General features: G+C 23.2%; 4 protein-coding genes across 4 annotated transcripts; 2 read left to right on the top strand and 2 right to left on the bottom strand.

Annotated features, from left to right (window-relative positions):
- Positions 1-793: 793 nt before the first annotated feature.
- On the top strand, positions 794-2,527 carry PCHAS_0713800 (conserved Plasmodium protein, unknown function; the record flags this gene model as incomplete). Its single annotated transcript, XM_738504.2, has 1 exon — positions 794-2,527. One exon carries the CDS (start codon positions 794-796, stop codon positions 2,525-2,527), a length of 1,734 nt encoding a protein of 577 aa, XP_743597.2.
- Positions 2,528-2,904: 377 nt separating this feature from the next.
- PCHAS_0713700 (conserved Plasmodium protein, unknown function) lies at positions 2,905-5,398 on the bottom strand (the record flags this gene model as incomplete). The annotated part of the gene is made up of 5 exons (XM_738503.2): positions 2,905-3,307; positions 3,428-3,650; positions 3,792-3,915; positions 4,023-4,150; positions 4,240-5,398. The coding sequence occupies 5 exons, from the start codon at positions 5,396-5,398 to the stop codon at positions 2,905-2,907; spliced, it is 2,037 nt and encodes a 678-aa protein (XP_743596.2).
- Positions 5,399-7,608: 2,210 nt separating this feature from the next.
- Positions 7,609-10,878, top strand: PCHAS_0713600 (tudor staphylococcal nuclease, putative; the record flags this gene model as incomplete). Its single annotated transcript, XM_016797658.1, has 2 exons — positions 7,609-7,681; positions 7,934-10,878. The coding sequence occupies 2 exons, from the start codon at positions 7,609-7,611 to the stop codon at positions 10,876-10,878; spliced, it is 3,018 nt and encodes a 1,005-aa protein (XP_016653589.1).
- Positions 10,879-11,485: 607 nt separating this feature from the next.
- On the bottom strand, positions 11,486-13,885 carry PCHAS_0713500 (signal recognition particle subunit SRP72, putative; the record flags this gene model as incomplete). Its single annotated transcript, XM_740528.2, has 1 exon — positions 11,486-13,885. The coding sequence occupies one exon, from the start codon at positions 13,883-13,885 to the stop codon at positions 11,486-11,488; it is 2,400 nt and encodes a 799-aa protein (XP_745621.2).
- Between the last annotated feature and the right edge of the window lie 1,058 nt (positions 13,886-14,943).

The following is a 14,943-nucleotide window of genomic DNA, read 5'->3' as shown; positions in this document are numbered from 1 at the left end:
GATTTAATATAATTTCACACTTTTATTTATGCAATGCCAAATAATTTTTTTTGTATTAAATGCATTCTACCTGCGTAACAAGCATACACTTTTGCATGACCCTTTTTATGTGTGTGTATGTGTGTGATAATATGTAATAATTTTTTAAATCCATACTATAATGCTTATTTATAGTTTTATTTTTTTTCGTTCTACCTTATGTGTCTTTGTTTTAAATTTTTTTAAAGTTATACAAACAAATATATTTTTTATTTTTATTTTCGGGAATTAATTTAAACTACTTTCTATTATTTTTTAAGTATACATATTATAAAATTTACAAAAGTCCACATATATAATAAATAAATATGGGAGTCGGTTTCTTTTGCTGTATTTACACTTCGTTGTTAAGGAGAGTGTGCTCATTATAATTTGCAAATGAAATATGGTGTATTCAAATTGTAATTAGACATTTGAATGCTTCTAATTTAAGTGCACAGAATTATCAGCATGAATGAGAAATAACTATTTTTAATCATATCATTGTCTTCCTAGCAGTATTGGGTTATATATATATATTACTCGAATAAATATTTTTTACATCGGAATGCGTATATATTTATATATATGTATTAATTTGCTATATATATACAATTGTATATGCATATATTAATCTTTTTATTATTTGAATTATTTAACTTGTCTATTTGTTGAATTTGTAGACTTGGGCGATTTGTGTTTATTTTGTCGGTCTATTTATTATTTTTTTGTTTTTTTAATTTTTTATGGTCTTTTAAAGACAAAACAAAATATAATGGCTAGCTATTTTATGTATATTTTGGAATTGTTGCTGATCTTAAATTATTTAGGTAATGCAGATGGGAAAGTTGAACAACCTACTCCTAAAAATACGTTTAGCAGTTCTAATAATTTTTTAATAGACACATGCATAAATGTTGCAAATGGATTATCATATTATGATGAACTAATAAAAAATTATGACTATGATAGAAAATGTTTGATGTATAAGGAAATAGGAAATTTTGTATTGGAAAAATATAAGTTGGAGCGCTATAATTGTTATAGTAAAATACAAAAGTCTTTATGTAAAATCAGGTATGTGGATATAAAGGGTGATCAAAAAGGGAAAGAAAAATGCAAAACGAATAATATTCATGTAAGTCCTATTATCCAAAATATTGGGCTTGACAAAAATGTGGAAATTTCAATGGAAAAAAATAATAGTAGCATAATGAATGATACTACAGAACAACATGATAGCAGTTTGCTCAATATAGACAACGAAAATAGTCACTGTGACACTGCTAAGGATTTATTCATTTCATTGATTAAAAAATGCACAGAAAATAAATATAAAGATGAGTTAGTTCATTGTGCAACTTTTGATATAGAAAAAAATGTAATTTTAAATGGGGAAACATTTTGTGAAAGGTCTTATGAAAGAAAAATGGTAGAAGATACAAAAATAGAAAATAAAAAATATAGATCAGTTTATGGTAATAATATATATAAGAAATTGATAATAAAACCAATTAAATTTAAAAAACATGAATATTCGGATTGCGTAAATATGGTCAACATTTATAATAACTGTTCAGTTGTTGAACAGAAGTTAACAAATAATAAAGACGTTGAATTTTGCTTATTACAACGAAGCAATGATTTTTGTAATAGTAAAATAAAGGTAGAAAATAATAAAGATTATATTAACACATGCTCTGATATTATATTACCTTATTTGTTAAGCTCAAAAAATGATGATAACTTAACATATATTCAAATGTGTTATGATATTAGCAATTATATAGATATATTGGATAAAAAAAAATTAGAATACTTAAAACAAAAAAAAAAATATGAACAAAATATAAGCAATATCAATATTACTCAAAAATTATATAAAATTATTAAAAAAAACTTCCAAATATTGAATGAAGAAAATGATAAATATTATGAGCATATTAATAATTTATTCAATATTTTATTAGGAGCAAAACAAAATAATAAACTATTATTATCTAATCATTGCATAACCAAATTAAATAATCTCAATGATAAAACTGATTACTTATATAATAAAGTTAATTCAATTGAATACCCCGATATGAATGCAAATTTGATAAACGATAATATTGCTTTTATAAATAAAAACAAAATAAATATAGAAGATATAATAAAAATTCAGATGGACATATCGGCTGCTTCAGATGAAATTAGACAGTGTGTCAATGAGAAGGAAGGAAATAAAAAAAGTGATAATAAAACTCGATCAGATAATATTCACAAATATAAGGATACAAAATTTGCTGAATTGAATTATGATGAGCTTAACAAAATGAAACATAAAGGAAACCATATAAACAAATTAATTCAAAACTATGCAACAAAAAGTAACAATTCAATTTTAAAAAATAATGAAGAATTAATCAATAACTTTAAAAATGATATTAAAAAAATGAATATTATGATAGAAGTATTTACAAGCCAAATTAATTTATTAATAAAAAATGGTTTTTCATCAAACTAAAATAATTATATATGTCAACATTAAGGCATTCAAAAGTAAATACCCATACTATTACCCTCAGTTTTAATCATCCCCCAAAGCATCCGCCACTTACGAGCATATGCTTGTAATTTTTTGTGTAAACATATTTTTATGCCGTAATTCTGAAATGTTCATAAAATATAAAAAATATATGTACATACAAAAATGATATAAATAAAATAAACAAATTGGTGAAGCTTATTTTTTTGAAAATATATATATACATTGTTAAACCGATGAAAAAGCTAAAGAATAAAATTAAAATAAAACATTAAAAATGAAAACAAAAATACAATGAGTGTAAAAGCGTTAAAATAACAAAGCGAAAAAGACAATAAACATACAGTTTTAATTAATTAAAATGTTGTAAACACAAAATATGTAACTATTGAAAGGAAAAATATGAGATAACTCAATTTATTATTGCTATCGGAGTTTCCAAATTTCATAAAATTTATGTTATTGTTATTATTATTATTTTTATCATTAGTGCTTAATAATTGTGTTCCTGCGAGAGCACTATTTTTTAGATTATAATTTTGTTGTATATTTGTTTGACTATTTATGTTACCTTGTAATTCTCCAGTTTTATTTGAAATCATAGAACTTATTTCATTTTCTATGTTCATGTCTGTTCTCGGGCACGTAATTTTTGCATAAAAATAATAATTTTGTGCATTATAACCTTGATCATTTGTTATTCCTATATTGAAAGCATTACTGTTTATTATCTGGTTGTCACTGGGGACAAACAAGCGTCTAAAAAATAAAAAATTGGGCATAATACATGATAAAATAAGCGCACATATATAATATATTATACAATATTTTTCTCGTTTTTTAACGTATTAAATATGCATTTTGCATAATGTATATTACTGATAAAACACTAAGGTTTGGGTTGGGTAAATATTGGACACTGGCATTTTATTCACATTTAAAGGACATGTTGATGTTGAATTTGTTTTTAATGCATTCATATTATTATTATTTATATTAATGGATATATTTAGTGCACCCATGTTATTATCTTGTACGATTTTCGTAGCATACAAGTAGAAATTTGCAAATCGATATAACTGCTTATATAGCCCAGCTACGTCTGCGAAAGAAAGAAAAAAATGCATGCAATATATGCAAAATAAATCTATATAAATGGCATGTATTGAAAAAATCAGTTTTATATATAACTGAAGGAATGCTACCACCATTTGTTATTATAATTGCATATATTTTATAATACCTTTATTTTGTAATCCCGTGGATGCCAACCTCAATTTATATAAATCAGGTACACATTTGGAGAAATCAAATGATACCTTGTCCCAACGAAATGGAATATTTATTAAATTATTTTTCCCAACAAGCTACAAAAAAAGTAGTAAAAAGAATATGTATATGCAATAATAAAAATAGAAATTTTCAGCATTTTATTGTTTTTAGACAAATGAAATTTTTAATTTTTTTTATTTACATCAGTCATATCGACAAAACCAGATGAAATTATTATATTATCCTCTTGTAAATTTTTCATACTACTCCATTGATCTTTAGGGCTATTAGATATAGGACAATTTCCACAATATGTTACATTTGCGCATTCTGTAAAAGAAAAAAAAATAATTAATTAAAAAATGTAGAACAAAATGAATGTAAATATTTATATCTGTGAAAAGACATATTTGTTATACCATTTAGTGGAAGTTTTTCTTTATTATCATTAGTTAATGGTGTGCAATTAATTGAATTACATATCATTTCAGTTGTATTGAAATTATTATTATTATTCATTATTTTTAAAAATATATCATTTTTATTTTGTTCTCCCGAAACTGGAATAGCAGCATTTGAATTATTTATAATCTGATTTGAGGGCCCCTGATTTGAACTGTTTACATTGTTATTATTATTTGGGGCAACAGCCGTAGATAAAACAGCTGCCATTGTATTATTAACATTTGCCCCAACATTGTTATTGTTGATATTATTATTTAAATTTAAAGCATTAGGGTTAACCCCATTTTGATTTATCAAATTCCCAGCACCTGGAGCACCAGCTGGTGGAACTATATTAGATGAAACACCTGTTGGTTGAACTACATTTGATGCAGCACTATTGGGCTGAACTGCAGTAGATGCAACACCAGTTGGTTGAACTGCATTAGGTACAACAGTATTTGGTTGGACTATATTAGATGCAACACCAGTTGGTTGAACTGCAGTATACGGAATACCAGTTTGTTGGACACCATCATTCGAAATAACGCCCTGATGGTTTTTTTTCTTGTGATGATGTTTCTTTTTGTGCTTATTATGGAAATTTTTTGCAAGTTTATTTGCATTAATAGGAATATTTTTTTTATAGGTTTTCATTGCATTTTTAAAAATACTATTTTTGACATTAAATTTGTTGGTAGGCTGGGTTTCTTCGTCATCGTCATCATTATCGTTTGAATTTGAATTGGAAGTGGAACCATTTTCATCGTTTTCGTCATCATCATTATCATTTCCATTATCATTTCCATTACCATTTCCATTATCATTTCCATTATCATTTCCATTATCATTTCCATTATCACTATCATCATCCTCTTCATTATCTTCTTGAGTATTATATTTCATATTTAGCTGTAAGAAGGATTGTTCATTTTTTTTTATTAATGGTACGTGTTTATAATTGAATAAAAATGGGTTATTGTAATTATCGTCATCTGTTAATAAATATTTATTATTTGGTAATCGATTTTGAAAATGAACGAAATTAGTAGACACTGTTATGTTTCCAATTATATTGACGACATGTTTTAAGGTAATTATTTTAAAAATCGAAAAAAAATATTTCAATTTCATTTTAACCTATTATATCATACATTTTATAATTACCTTTTCTCTTTCTATACCAACAAACATCTATTTTTTATTTATTTACTTAAAGACATGTTACTAACAATTATTATAAAGTAACACACATAAATTGTGATTAAAAAAATTATGCACTAATACAGATATTAATAATAAATAATTAATTATATACAATATCATATTCTATTTATTTATAACGTTTTAAATTCATATTATTTTGAAAATATAGATTATGATATTTTAAAATACTCTCCAAAAATAAGATTAATCATGTAGGCACTGAAATATTCCAAAATTGTTTTAGCATATGTATATACATATAGTATCGTAACATGATAAAAATATGAGGAAAGTACATTTTTTCGAATAATTTTATATACCCCTTTTAATATTGTTGGCAGACTAATTATTTTAAAATATGCTTTTCGGTGCATACACATTTGTGGAAAATAATCTTATTATATTTAAGGAGAAAATATTATAACCATGTATATATGTTTATATATATATTTTTTTTTGGTTATTTGTGAATATAATGCATGTATATATGCATATACTTTGTTATATTTTTTTTCATATACCTTAATATCTGAGAAATGTGTTCCCTCATTATTATTTTAATATTGGAATATTTGCATTTATTAAAATATGAACATTCTATAAATGCATCTAATAAGGAAACAATATGTTGCTTTCCATATAACCAAAAAGTAAAGAAAACAAAAAAACAAAGATTATTCTTTTAAACAACAACATTTTAATTTGTATAACTTACAAAAATATAAAAGAGGAGAAACTAATTTTATAACTAATTTCATTATGTTTTGTTATTACGAAGTAGAATATAGCGTTCTTCGACAAAATTAGTTGTATTCAAACAAATATATAAGCATAAAAATGGTTAAAAAATATGTGTGTTTTTTTAATATAATCTTGTAATAATTAAATGAACAAATGAAATATAACTATTGATAAGTATAAGACAAAAAGATATGGTGTATTATTATTTTAAAACAACATTTTTTGTGAAATTTGCACATTTGTTAGGGTAAATTTGTTTCTTTTATTTTTTATATGGCTCATTACATTGGGTGAAGGAAATACACCCTAATTGTTTAACTTAGTTTTGTTTACTATTTTTTATATTTGTGTATATATCCACATTTTTACCCTATATTTATTCATTCGCTTTGGTAAATATTCCAAAGGATTTTACAACATTAAGTATAATGGAAAACATAGTTTTATGGATGTTGGCACATTTTATTCTTTATATAAATTATATACTTTTTTCTTCTTTTAAAAAATTAAAATTAGGTATGTAATTATAAATCTTAAGATATATGTGTCTTTTAATATTTTGTAGGATTACACAATTCACAATTAATTTTTGGCTATTTAAGGTTTATATAGGAAAAGAAAAATTTATTAAAAAAAATTATGTACTTTAAATAAACACATAGAATATTTATAAAATAAATTGTATCAAAAAATAACACAATTTTATATTTATTTTTAAGTTATAGTTTTGTTTTATATTTTTTGTATTTATTAATGGTAATTTGCTTACCAGCCAATATAGAATATAAATATAGCCAAAATTGCTATGGCCTATTTAACTGAACGTGGCACATTTTAATAGGGGGAGAGAAAAAATTGTAATAAATAAAAATTAATATATATTATACATATATATAATAGTCGTAATGCAGGCATATTTATAGTATGCACAAATTATATTATGTATAATATATTCATATACTGATTAAGGAATATAAGCAAAACAATAACGTGCATGTAGGTAACGAATTTCGAATTATAAATTTAGGATTTTTAATGCCTTAAAATATTATGTAAAAAAATGAATATATAAGATTTACCAAATATTGCAAAATTTTATAACTAAAAATAAAAGCATGTACTATGAAAACCTTTAGATTATTTATAGTATAAAAATAAGAAATTAAAAAAATTAAGAAAATAAAAAATTAAAAAAAATTTATGGATGTGTAGCTTTAATTAAAAAAGGAAAATTCTTATATAAATATGTATATATGTATATACATATATAAATGATACATGAGCCGCATATATATGTATATATGTTTACATATTGTAAAACATTATACTAATTAAAAGAGATAAAAATTAGTAGAGTATTTTATATTTTTTTATATGTAAGTATTTATTTGATATAAATGGAAAGACTCATCGGTGTAGTAAAGCAGGTTATATCCGCGGATACGTACATTTTGTTAGGGCCTAAAAAAAGTAAGAAAAATACGATGAAACATCGTAATAAACACATATATAAATTACTCACAAAAAAAAAAATGGATATCGCTTGAGTTAAAGAACCGTGATACTCTATTTCCATTCACCTTCTTCACCCATTTTAAGCCATATATGCATGAAATTTTATTTTTGCTTCCTTTATGAACCATTGTGATATGTTTTTGTGCCTACAAAAAACCGGTGTACAAATTTGTATATACATATGCATTTAATTTTTTCGTTTTTCAGATGGCATAGCACAGGAAAGGCAAATAAGTCTGGCATGGATACAGTGCCCAAAATTGTACGTAAAAAGCCAAACCTCGGAAAAAAACGAAGAACCATTTGCATGGGAAAGTAGAGAGCTTATCAGAAAACTGATAATAGGAAAGAGCGTATCATTCACATTAGAATATGTATATAATAATCGTCAATATTGTAGTGTTTATTTTGAGGATACAAATTTGTCGATATTATTATTAGAAAAAGGATATGCAAATTTAGTATTTAATAAAAGTGTAAAAACGAATGTATATTCAGATTTAGAACCATATTATTTAGAAGCTAAAAACAAAAATTTAGGAATATTTGGCAATAACATTAATAAGTATGTTAGAAATATAATTAATATTAATAATGACAAAAATGAAAATAAGAAAATTTATGATATGCTGGCTAATAAGAAAGTTCATTGTGTGATTGAGCATGTGAGGGATGGAGGGCATCTTAGGGTTTATGCTCAATTGGAAAAAAAAGAGAACAAAGAAGAAGGAAACAAGAAAAATAATGTTAAAAATGAAAATAAAAAAAATGAAAAGGGAGGAAAAGGATCGAAAAAAAAACATGAAGATAATAATACTAACGAACCTGAAGAAAAATATTTGACAATGTATTATTTTTCAATATCTCTTTGTGGTATTATAGTAGATATGTATAAAAAGGAAGTAATAAATAATGTTGAAACGGTTAAAGAAGAAACATATGCAACTGAAACAAAAAAATTTGTAGAATATAGATTATTAAACAGAGATGTAGAAATAGAAATAAGACATATTGATAATAATTTAAATTTATATGGAAATATACATTATAAATTAGGTAATATATGTTTATTATTATTAAAAAATGGATATGCTTATATTAATGACTATACCATAAAATATGTCGAAAATCCTATAGAATATAAAAGGGCACTTGATGAGGCTGTAAAACTAAGAAAAAAGAAATGGATAAATTATTCTGAAAAAGAAGTAGATTTTGAAAAAGAGTATATTACAACTGTTATAGAAGTATTATATGGTGATATTATTATTGTAGATTATAAAAATGAAGAAAGAAGATTATATTTAAGTTCGATAAAATGTGAAAAACATAATTCAGATATCCATTTAAATACATTATCTTTATTAGCAAAAGATTATTTAAAAAAGAAAATAGTTGGTGAACAAGTGAAAATTATAACAGAGTGTGTAAAAATACCACAAAGCAATAACGAGGGTTATATACCACCATGTTCTGATAACAAAGGAAGGATGCATTTTGTCAGTGTTTATCAAATTACGAAAAAACAAGTTGATAAAAAAGGAAGTCTGCCAGGATCGAATAAAATAAATTCTGAAAAAAAGAAAAAAGGAAAAAAAAGTAATAGCAATTCAAAAGATGACAAGAAAAATGAATCTGAAAATATGGATCAAGAAGATTACAACGAGATGAGTCTCAATGAAGAACTAGTTGCAGAGGGTTTAGCAAAAGTTGTAAATTATGTACAAGAAAATGAAAAACCAAATTACTATTTCAATTTACAAGCATTAGAAAAAGAATCTGAAAAAAAAAAACTCGGACGATTTAATCCACATTTAGATATTATAAAAATAAATAATATAAGTGGTAGTGAAAATGCCTTAAGAGCTAGATCATTTGAAAATACATTAAATAAATATAATAATTTAAATGCATATGTTGATTATATATATGGAGCAAATAAATACAAAATTTATATTCCTTCTCAAAATTTAATGATAAACTTTATCTTATTAGGTGTAAATATTCAAAAAATTAATTTAAAAGAAATAGGAAATGACAATGTAAATAAAAATGGAAACATCGAAAATGCAAAGAGAGAGGATGATTATGTTTCTGCAGATGCTGGAAAAAAAAATAATAAAAAAGAAAAAAGCGAATATAGAGATATTGCTATACAAGCATATAAATATGTGAGAAAACTTTTAATGCAGAGATCAGTGCAAATATGTATTATTACATGTGACAAAGGTGGTAATTTTATCGGAACATTAAAATATCAAAATAAAGACATAGCACACCATTTATTATCTTTAGGATATGGTATGTTAAATGATATTGGATTGAAAAATATAACTGAAAGAGCTAATTATATTAAAGCAGCTGAAGAAGCTAAAAATAATAAAAGAAATATATGGGCTATTGAAATAGTAAATGAAAATAACGAAAACGGTTTATTAAATGGCGATAAAGCAAAACTTTCTGAATTTGATAATATATATTATTGTTCATATGTAGATGATATAAATAATATTTGTTTACAACTAAAAAATAAACAAGATCAACTTAAAAAATTTCAAGAAGATATAAATAAAAAAAGCTATATAGAAAGTATACCAGAAATGTCTATTAATAATATAAGTAAAAATGCTTTAGTCTTAGCTAAATATATTGATAATTATTATTATCGAGCTGTGGTACTTCAAATAAATAAATCAAAAAACAAATGTACTGTAAAATATATAGATTTTGGTAATGAAGATGAAATAAATATGGCAGATGTTAAAAAATTAACTCCAGAATATAGTTTAAAAAATTATCATCAATTTGCTATTAAAGTTGCATTATCAGGTTTAAAAATGCCAGAAGATAACAAACCAGATTTAATGATATATATTAAACAACTTTTATTAGATAAATTTTTATATGTTAAATTTGAAAAGAAAGTAGAAAATATATATCATGTTGTTTTTTATGATTATGAACAATTTACCACAAATAAAAATGTAAAAAGTGTTAACGAAGAAATAGCAAATCAAGGAATTTGTTATGTTGATAATTTCAGTGATACTAAAATTTTTGAAAAATTAAAAAAAGAAGAATTACAATCAAAAAAAAATAAACTTGGTATATGGTCTTATGGAGACATAAATTATGATGACACTTATGCATAAGTAATTTCTATTTCCTAATCCCACCCTTATTAGCTTCGGAATATTTTATTTTCGTTGCATTTTCCAAACTGGAAAGACCATATATCCGTTTATTTCAATTCACAGAGACGAGTATTATTGTGCAGAGTTGCACTATCTCTACCCACATTATTGCATATATGTAATATATTTTTTTATTTATACTATTTTTACATATCAATGAGCATTTGTTATCAATGTTGAGAATGTTCGATTAAGTTTTACTTAAAAAAAGGAAAAAGAGAAAAGGCAGCTAAATAGATAGAAGCATTTTTTCTATTTTTTCAAAGTTGCCATATCTTTTTTCCTTCGCGGGATTTGCGATTTTTTAACTTTATTTTAATGGAAAATTAAAAATAATAAATAAAATAAAATAAAATAAATGAATAACGAACAAAAAGAAAGGTGATGAGCGAAAAGAAATGCATTTTTTTTGACTTTTGTAAAATAAAACATTTAGGCATAGGTGAATAAAATCATAATAAAATACATAAATGCACTGATTTCCTCATCATAAAATGGTTTTGCTTCAACTTGGTTAAGTAAAAAATAGATGCATTAAAATATTATATGCATAATTTCCAATTATTCATCTTTTCTTTCTTTGTTTCATGTTTTGCAATTTTGCCTGAGTAGGATTGATAGGTTGAGGTTTGGATTCTTCAGTGGGTGCAGGTTCCTTATCTTGTTCAATAGATTTTATTTTTTTTTTTTTGTTTTTAAATCCCGGTTTTTCATGTCTTGGTAGCCATTTATCAATAGAGGGATTATTGTGGGCGTTAGCTCCTGATTCTGCTGTTTTATTATTTTTATTTTTTTTTGATCTCTTACGTTTTTTGTGGATATTATCTAAAGATTGATTAAGCAAACCAACATCAAAGTTGATGGATTTATTTTCAAGTTCTTCGACATCGATCATATATGTTTCGCTAAGTATCACTTTTTTGAGTCTACCTTCATATTTATATACATTTTCTATATTTATATATGTATATACATATGTATATATTGAATAAAAATTAAAATCATTTTTTATTTCTGTTGAAAGATATTCAAATAAATCATGTAACAGTTCGGTTTGTTCATTGCATATAAGATATTTGCTAACTAAAAACAGAGTTTCAGGATTTATTATATTTATATCATCTTTTATTGCTTCTTTATATTTTGTGAAAAGGTCAATTACACGCTCGAGATTTTTCATGTTATATTCAGATGGATCATTATTTTCTTGATTTTTCTTTTCTGGTAATTTTACACATATATAGATGTAGAATAAATTAGAAAAAAAATTCTTATAATGATGCACAAGCTTTTGAAAGACATGTTCATATTGTAGATAAATATCCACAACATCGTTGTATGCCTTTTTTTCAAAAGACATGTATGCATATGCATTAATATATTTGATTTTAATTTCAGGTGATTGAACCAAATCTATATTTTTTCGTATATAATGTTTACATTTTAAATAATTGTTCTCTTTAAGATATGTCAAAATATTTAATTTATCTAATAATACAGAGTTATTAAATTTTGTAGAATAATTTTGTAATTTTAATCTTAGTTCATCAGTTTTATGATTATAATGAAATAAATCAAGGCATTCATTATAATACAAAACACTACGTTGATATCTATTAATTTCTGTATTTATATCTTTATGCATAAATATTATATTTTTAATAAGTAATAATTTGTCTGGCTTTATATTAAATTCGATTTTTTTACTTGGTGCTACTTTAGATAACTTATCTATAAGTAAATTTTCATTATAGTTATTTATTAGTGCTATGTAATTATTATAAGATGTCAATAAGACTGGTAAATTAGTAATATATAATTCATAATTGTTTAAAATATTTTCATAAATATCTACAGATTCTTTTATTTTATTCATTTTTGAATATATGTATGCTTTTCCAAGTTGAATAAGTATTTTATTTTTTTTTATCATCTCTATATTATAAAGTGATGATTCTTTGTTATTTGTTTTATTATTTTCTAAAATTAGTTTGTTTACTTCAGAATTGTCATCATTATTCCCATCATTATTTACTTCATCCATTATCAAAGTATTTTTACATAAGTCTTCTAATAGGTCTAAAAATTTTAATGAATTATCATAGCATTTTTCAATTGTAAAAAAAATAGAATAATTATATAATTGTTCAAAATCATCTACTTCGTCAGAGTTAAAATTGTTTGTAAATTCAATAATTTTATCTTTTAAATTTTGAATATCAATTTGAGAATTAGCATTTTGTTGATAATTTTCTTCCTTGTTAGAGATTTGATTTTCTGAAGTTGTAGATGAACTATCTTTTTCATCATTTAATTTTTTCTTATTTTTTTTCTTTTTTTCTTTTTTAAGCTTTAAAAAGTTATATTCATACATTAGTTGTAAGTAAAAGGAAATATAACTACTGTCCATATTAATATTTGCAGAATTTACTTGATCTTTTCCTTCGTTTTTTATCAAAAGTTCATATAAATTAATACTAGTTTCAAAATTTCTTAATTTATAACTAACATCTGCTAATAATATATTTACAAAATTATTATATTTGTCTTCATTTTCTAAATAATATTTTAAGCAAGCACTTAATTTTTTATACAATTTTAACTTATATAAACAATAAAAAAATTCCAATAAAACATTATCATTTTTCATTTCTTCATAATTTTCTTGAAACATATATTTAAATGTTTTGTTTTCTTTTTTTATTTTCTCATTTGTTTTATTTATATTATCATTTTTAATTAACACATTTGTTATTTCATAAAATACTTTTGAATATTCCTTTTCCTCGATCAATGAGGAATATCTAGATTTTATATCATCGATGCTAAATTTGTCTTTATTATATATAATAGCTGGATTTTTATGTCTGTTTCTTCGTTTTTTTTCTTTTTTTTCTAAACTTATATTATCTCCATCCTTTTTCCTGCTACCCTTTTTTTTACAATTTTCATTTTTGTCATTCATTTTGTTCTTTTATAAACATAGACTGATATAAAACAAGTGTGTTTGCTTCTTTTGGGCATATGCTACTCCTTTCACAATATGAACTATTTCCACAAAGTTAATATATATTTATGTATGTGTATGATTTTCCTTATTAATTAAAAATAGTGAGTATGTAGCTTCCGATCGTTAATAATTTATAGTATACGTGTGGAAATTATTATGCGATATTATATATACTATTTACTATTGTTGTGTTCCCTTATTTAGTTTTGAAAAATTTAAGTTAATTTTACCATACCCCAAAGGGGAACAAATAATATTTATGCGCGATAAATGAAAATATGAGAATAAATATAAGTAGATAAATAAATGTGGAAATATGCAAATTTAATATTACATCCAACTTTACATATTATAAATTAATATATAATAGTTAATTATGCAAAAAAAAATTAATAAATATAAAATGAGTATCCCATTTAAAAATTTTAATATAGAGTGAAAGAAAAAAATAACAATAATAATATATAGCAACAATAACAATTGTAGTAATTGTGCCTATAAATATAATTAACAAACCATAGATACATACAAAATAATCCTTTATTTATACATTTTATAAATAATATTATATTTAATTTTTTTTATCTTTCATAAGGATATGTAAAAGTAAAATTGATGATGCTCATTATATATTATTCTCGCTTTTAATATCACTATTTTTTTTATTTTCAAGAGTCATGCTTTTTTATAATAGTAGGCCAACACATATAATACATAAATAATACGACACCTTATTTATATAAAATTTATTACATATTAAATTCGTTATATATAAAATATATTTGTAAAATTAAATATTGAAAATTATTATTGTGCCAGTTCTGTGGTCGTTATAAAAAAAAGCTGCAATATTTTTAACTAAAAAATATACATAATTATAAATTTATATTTTCCTCGATAAGCATGAAAAATGTATTATAAAGAGTAAACTTTGTTTATATATATAAAAGAAAAATATATACTTAAAAATCAGCAGTATATTATAAAAAATATAACCCACATTATTATATAAG

This window comes from Plasmodium chabaudi (assembly GCF_900002335.3).
Source record: "Plasmodium chabaudi chabaudi strain AS genome assembly, chromosome: 7".
NCBI classification, from domain to species: domain Eukaryota; phylum Apicomplexa; class Aconoidasida; order Haemosporida; family Plasmodiidae; genus Plasmodium; species Plasmodium chabaudi.
This window is presented reverse-complemented; position numbering and strand designations above follow the sequence as displayed.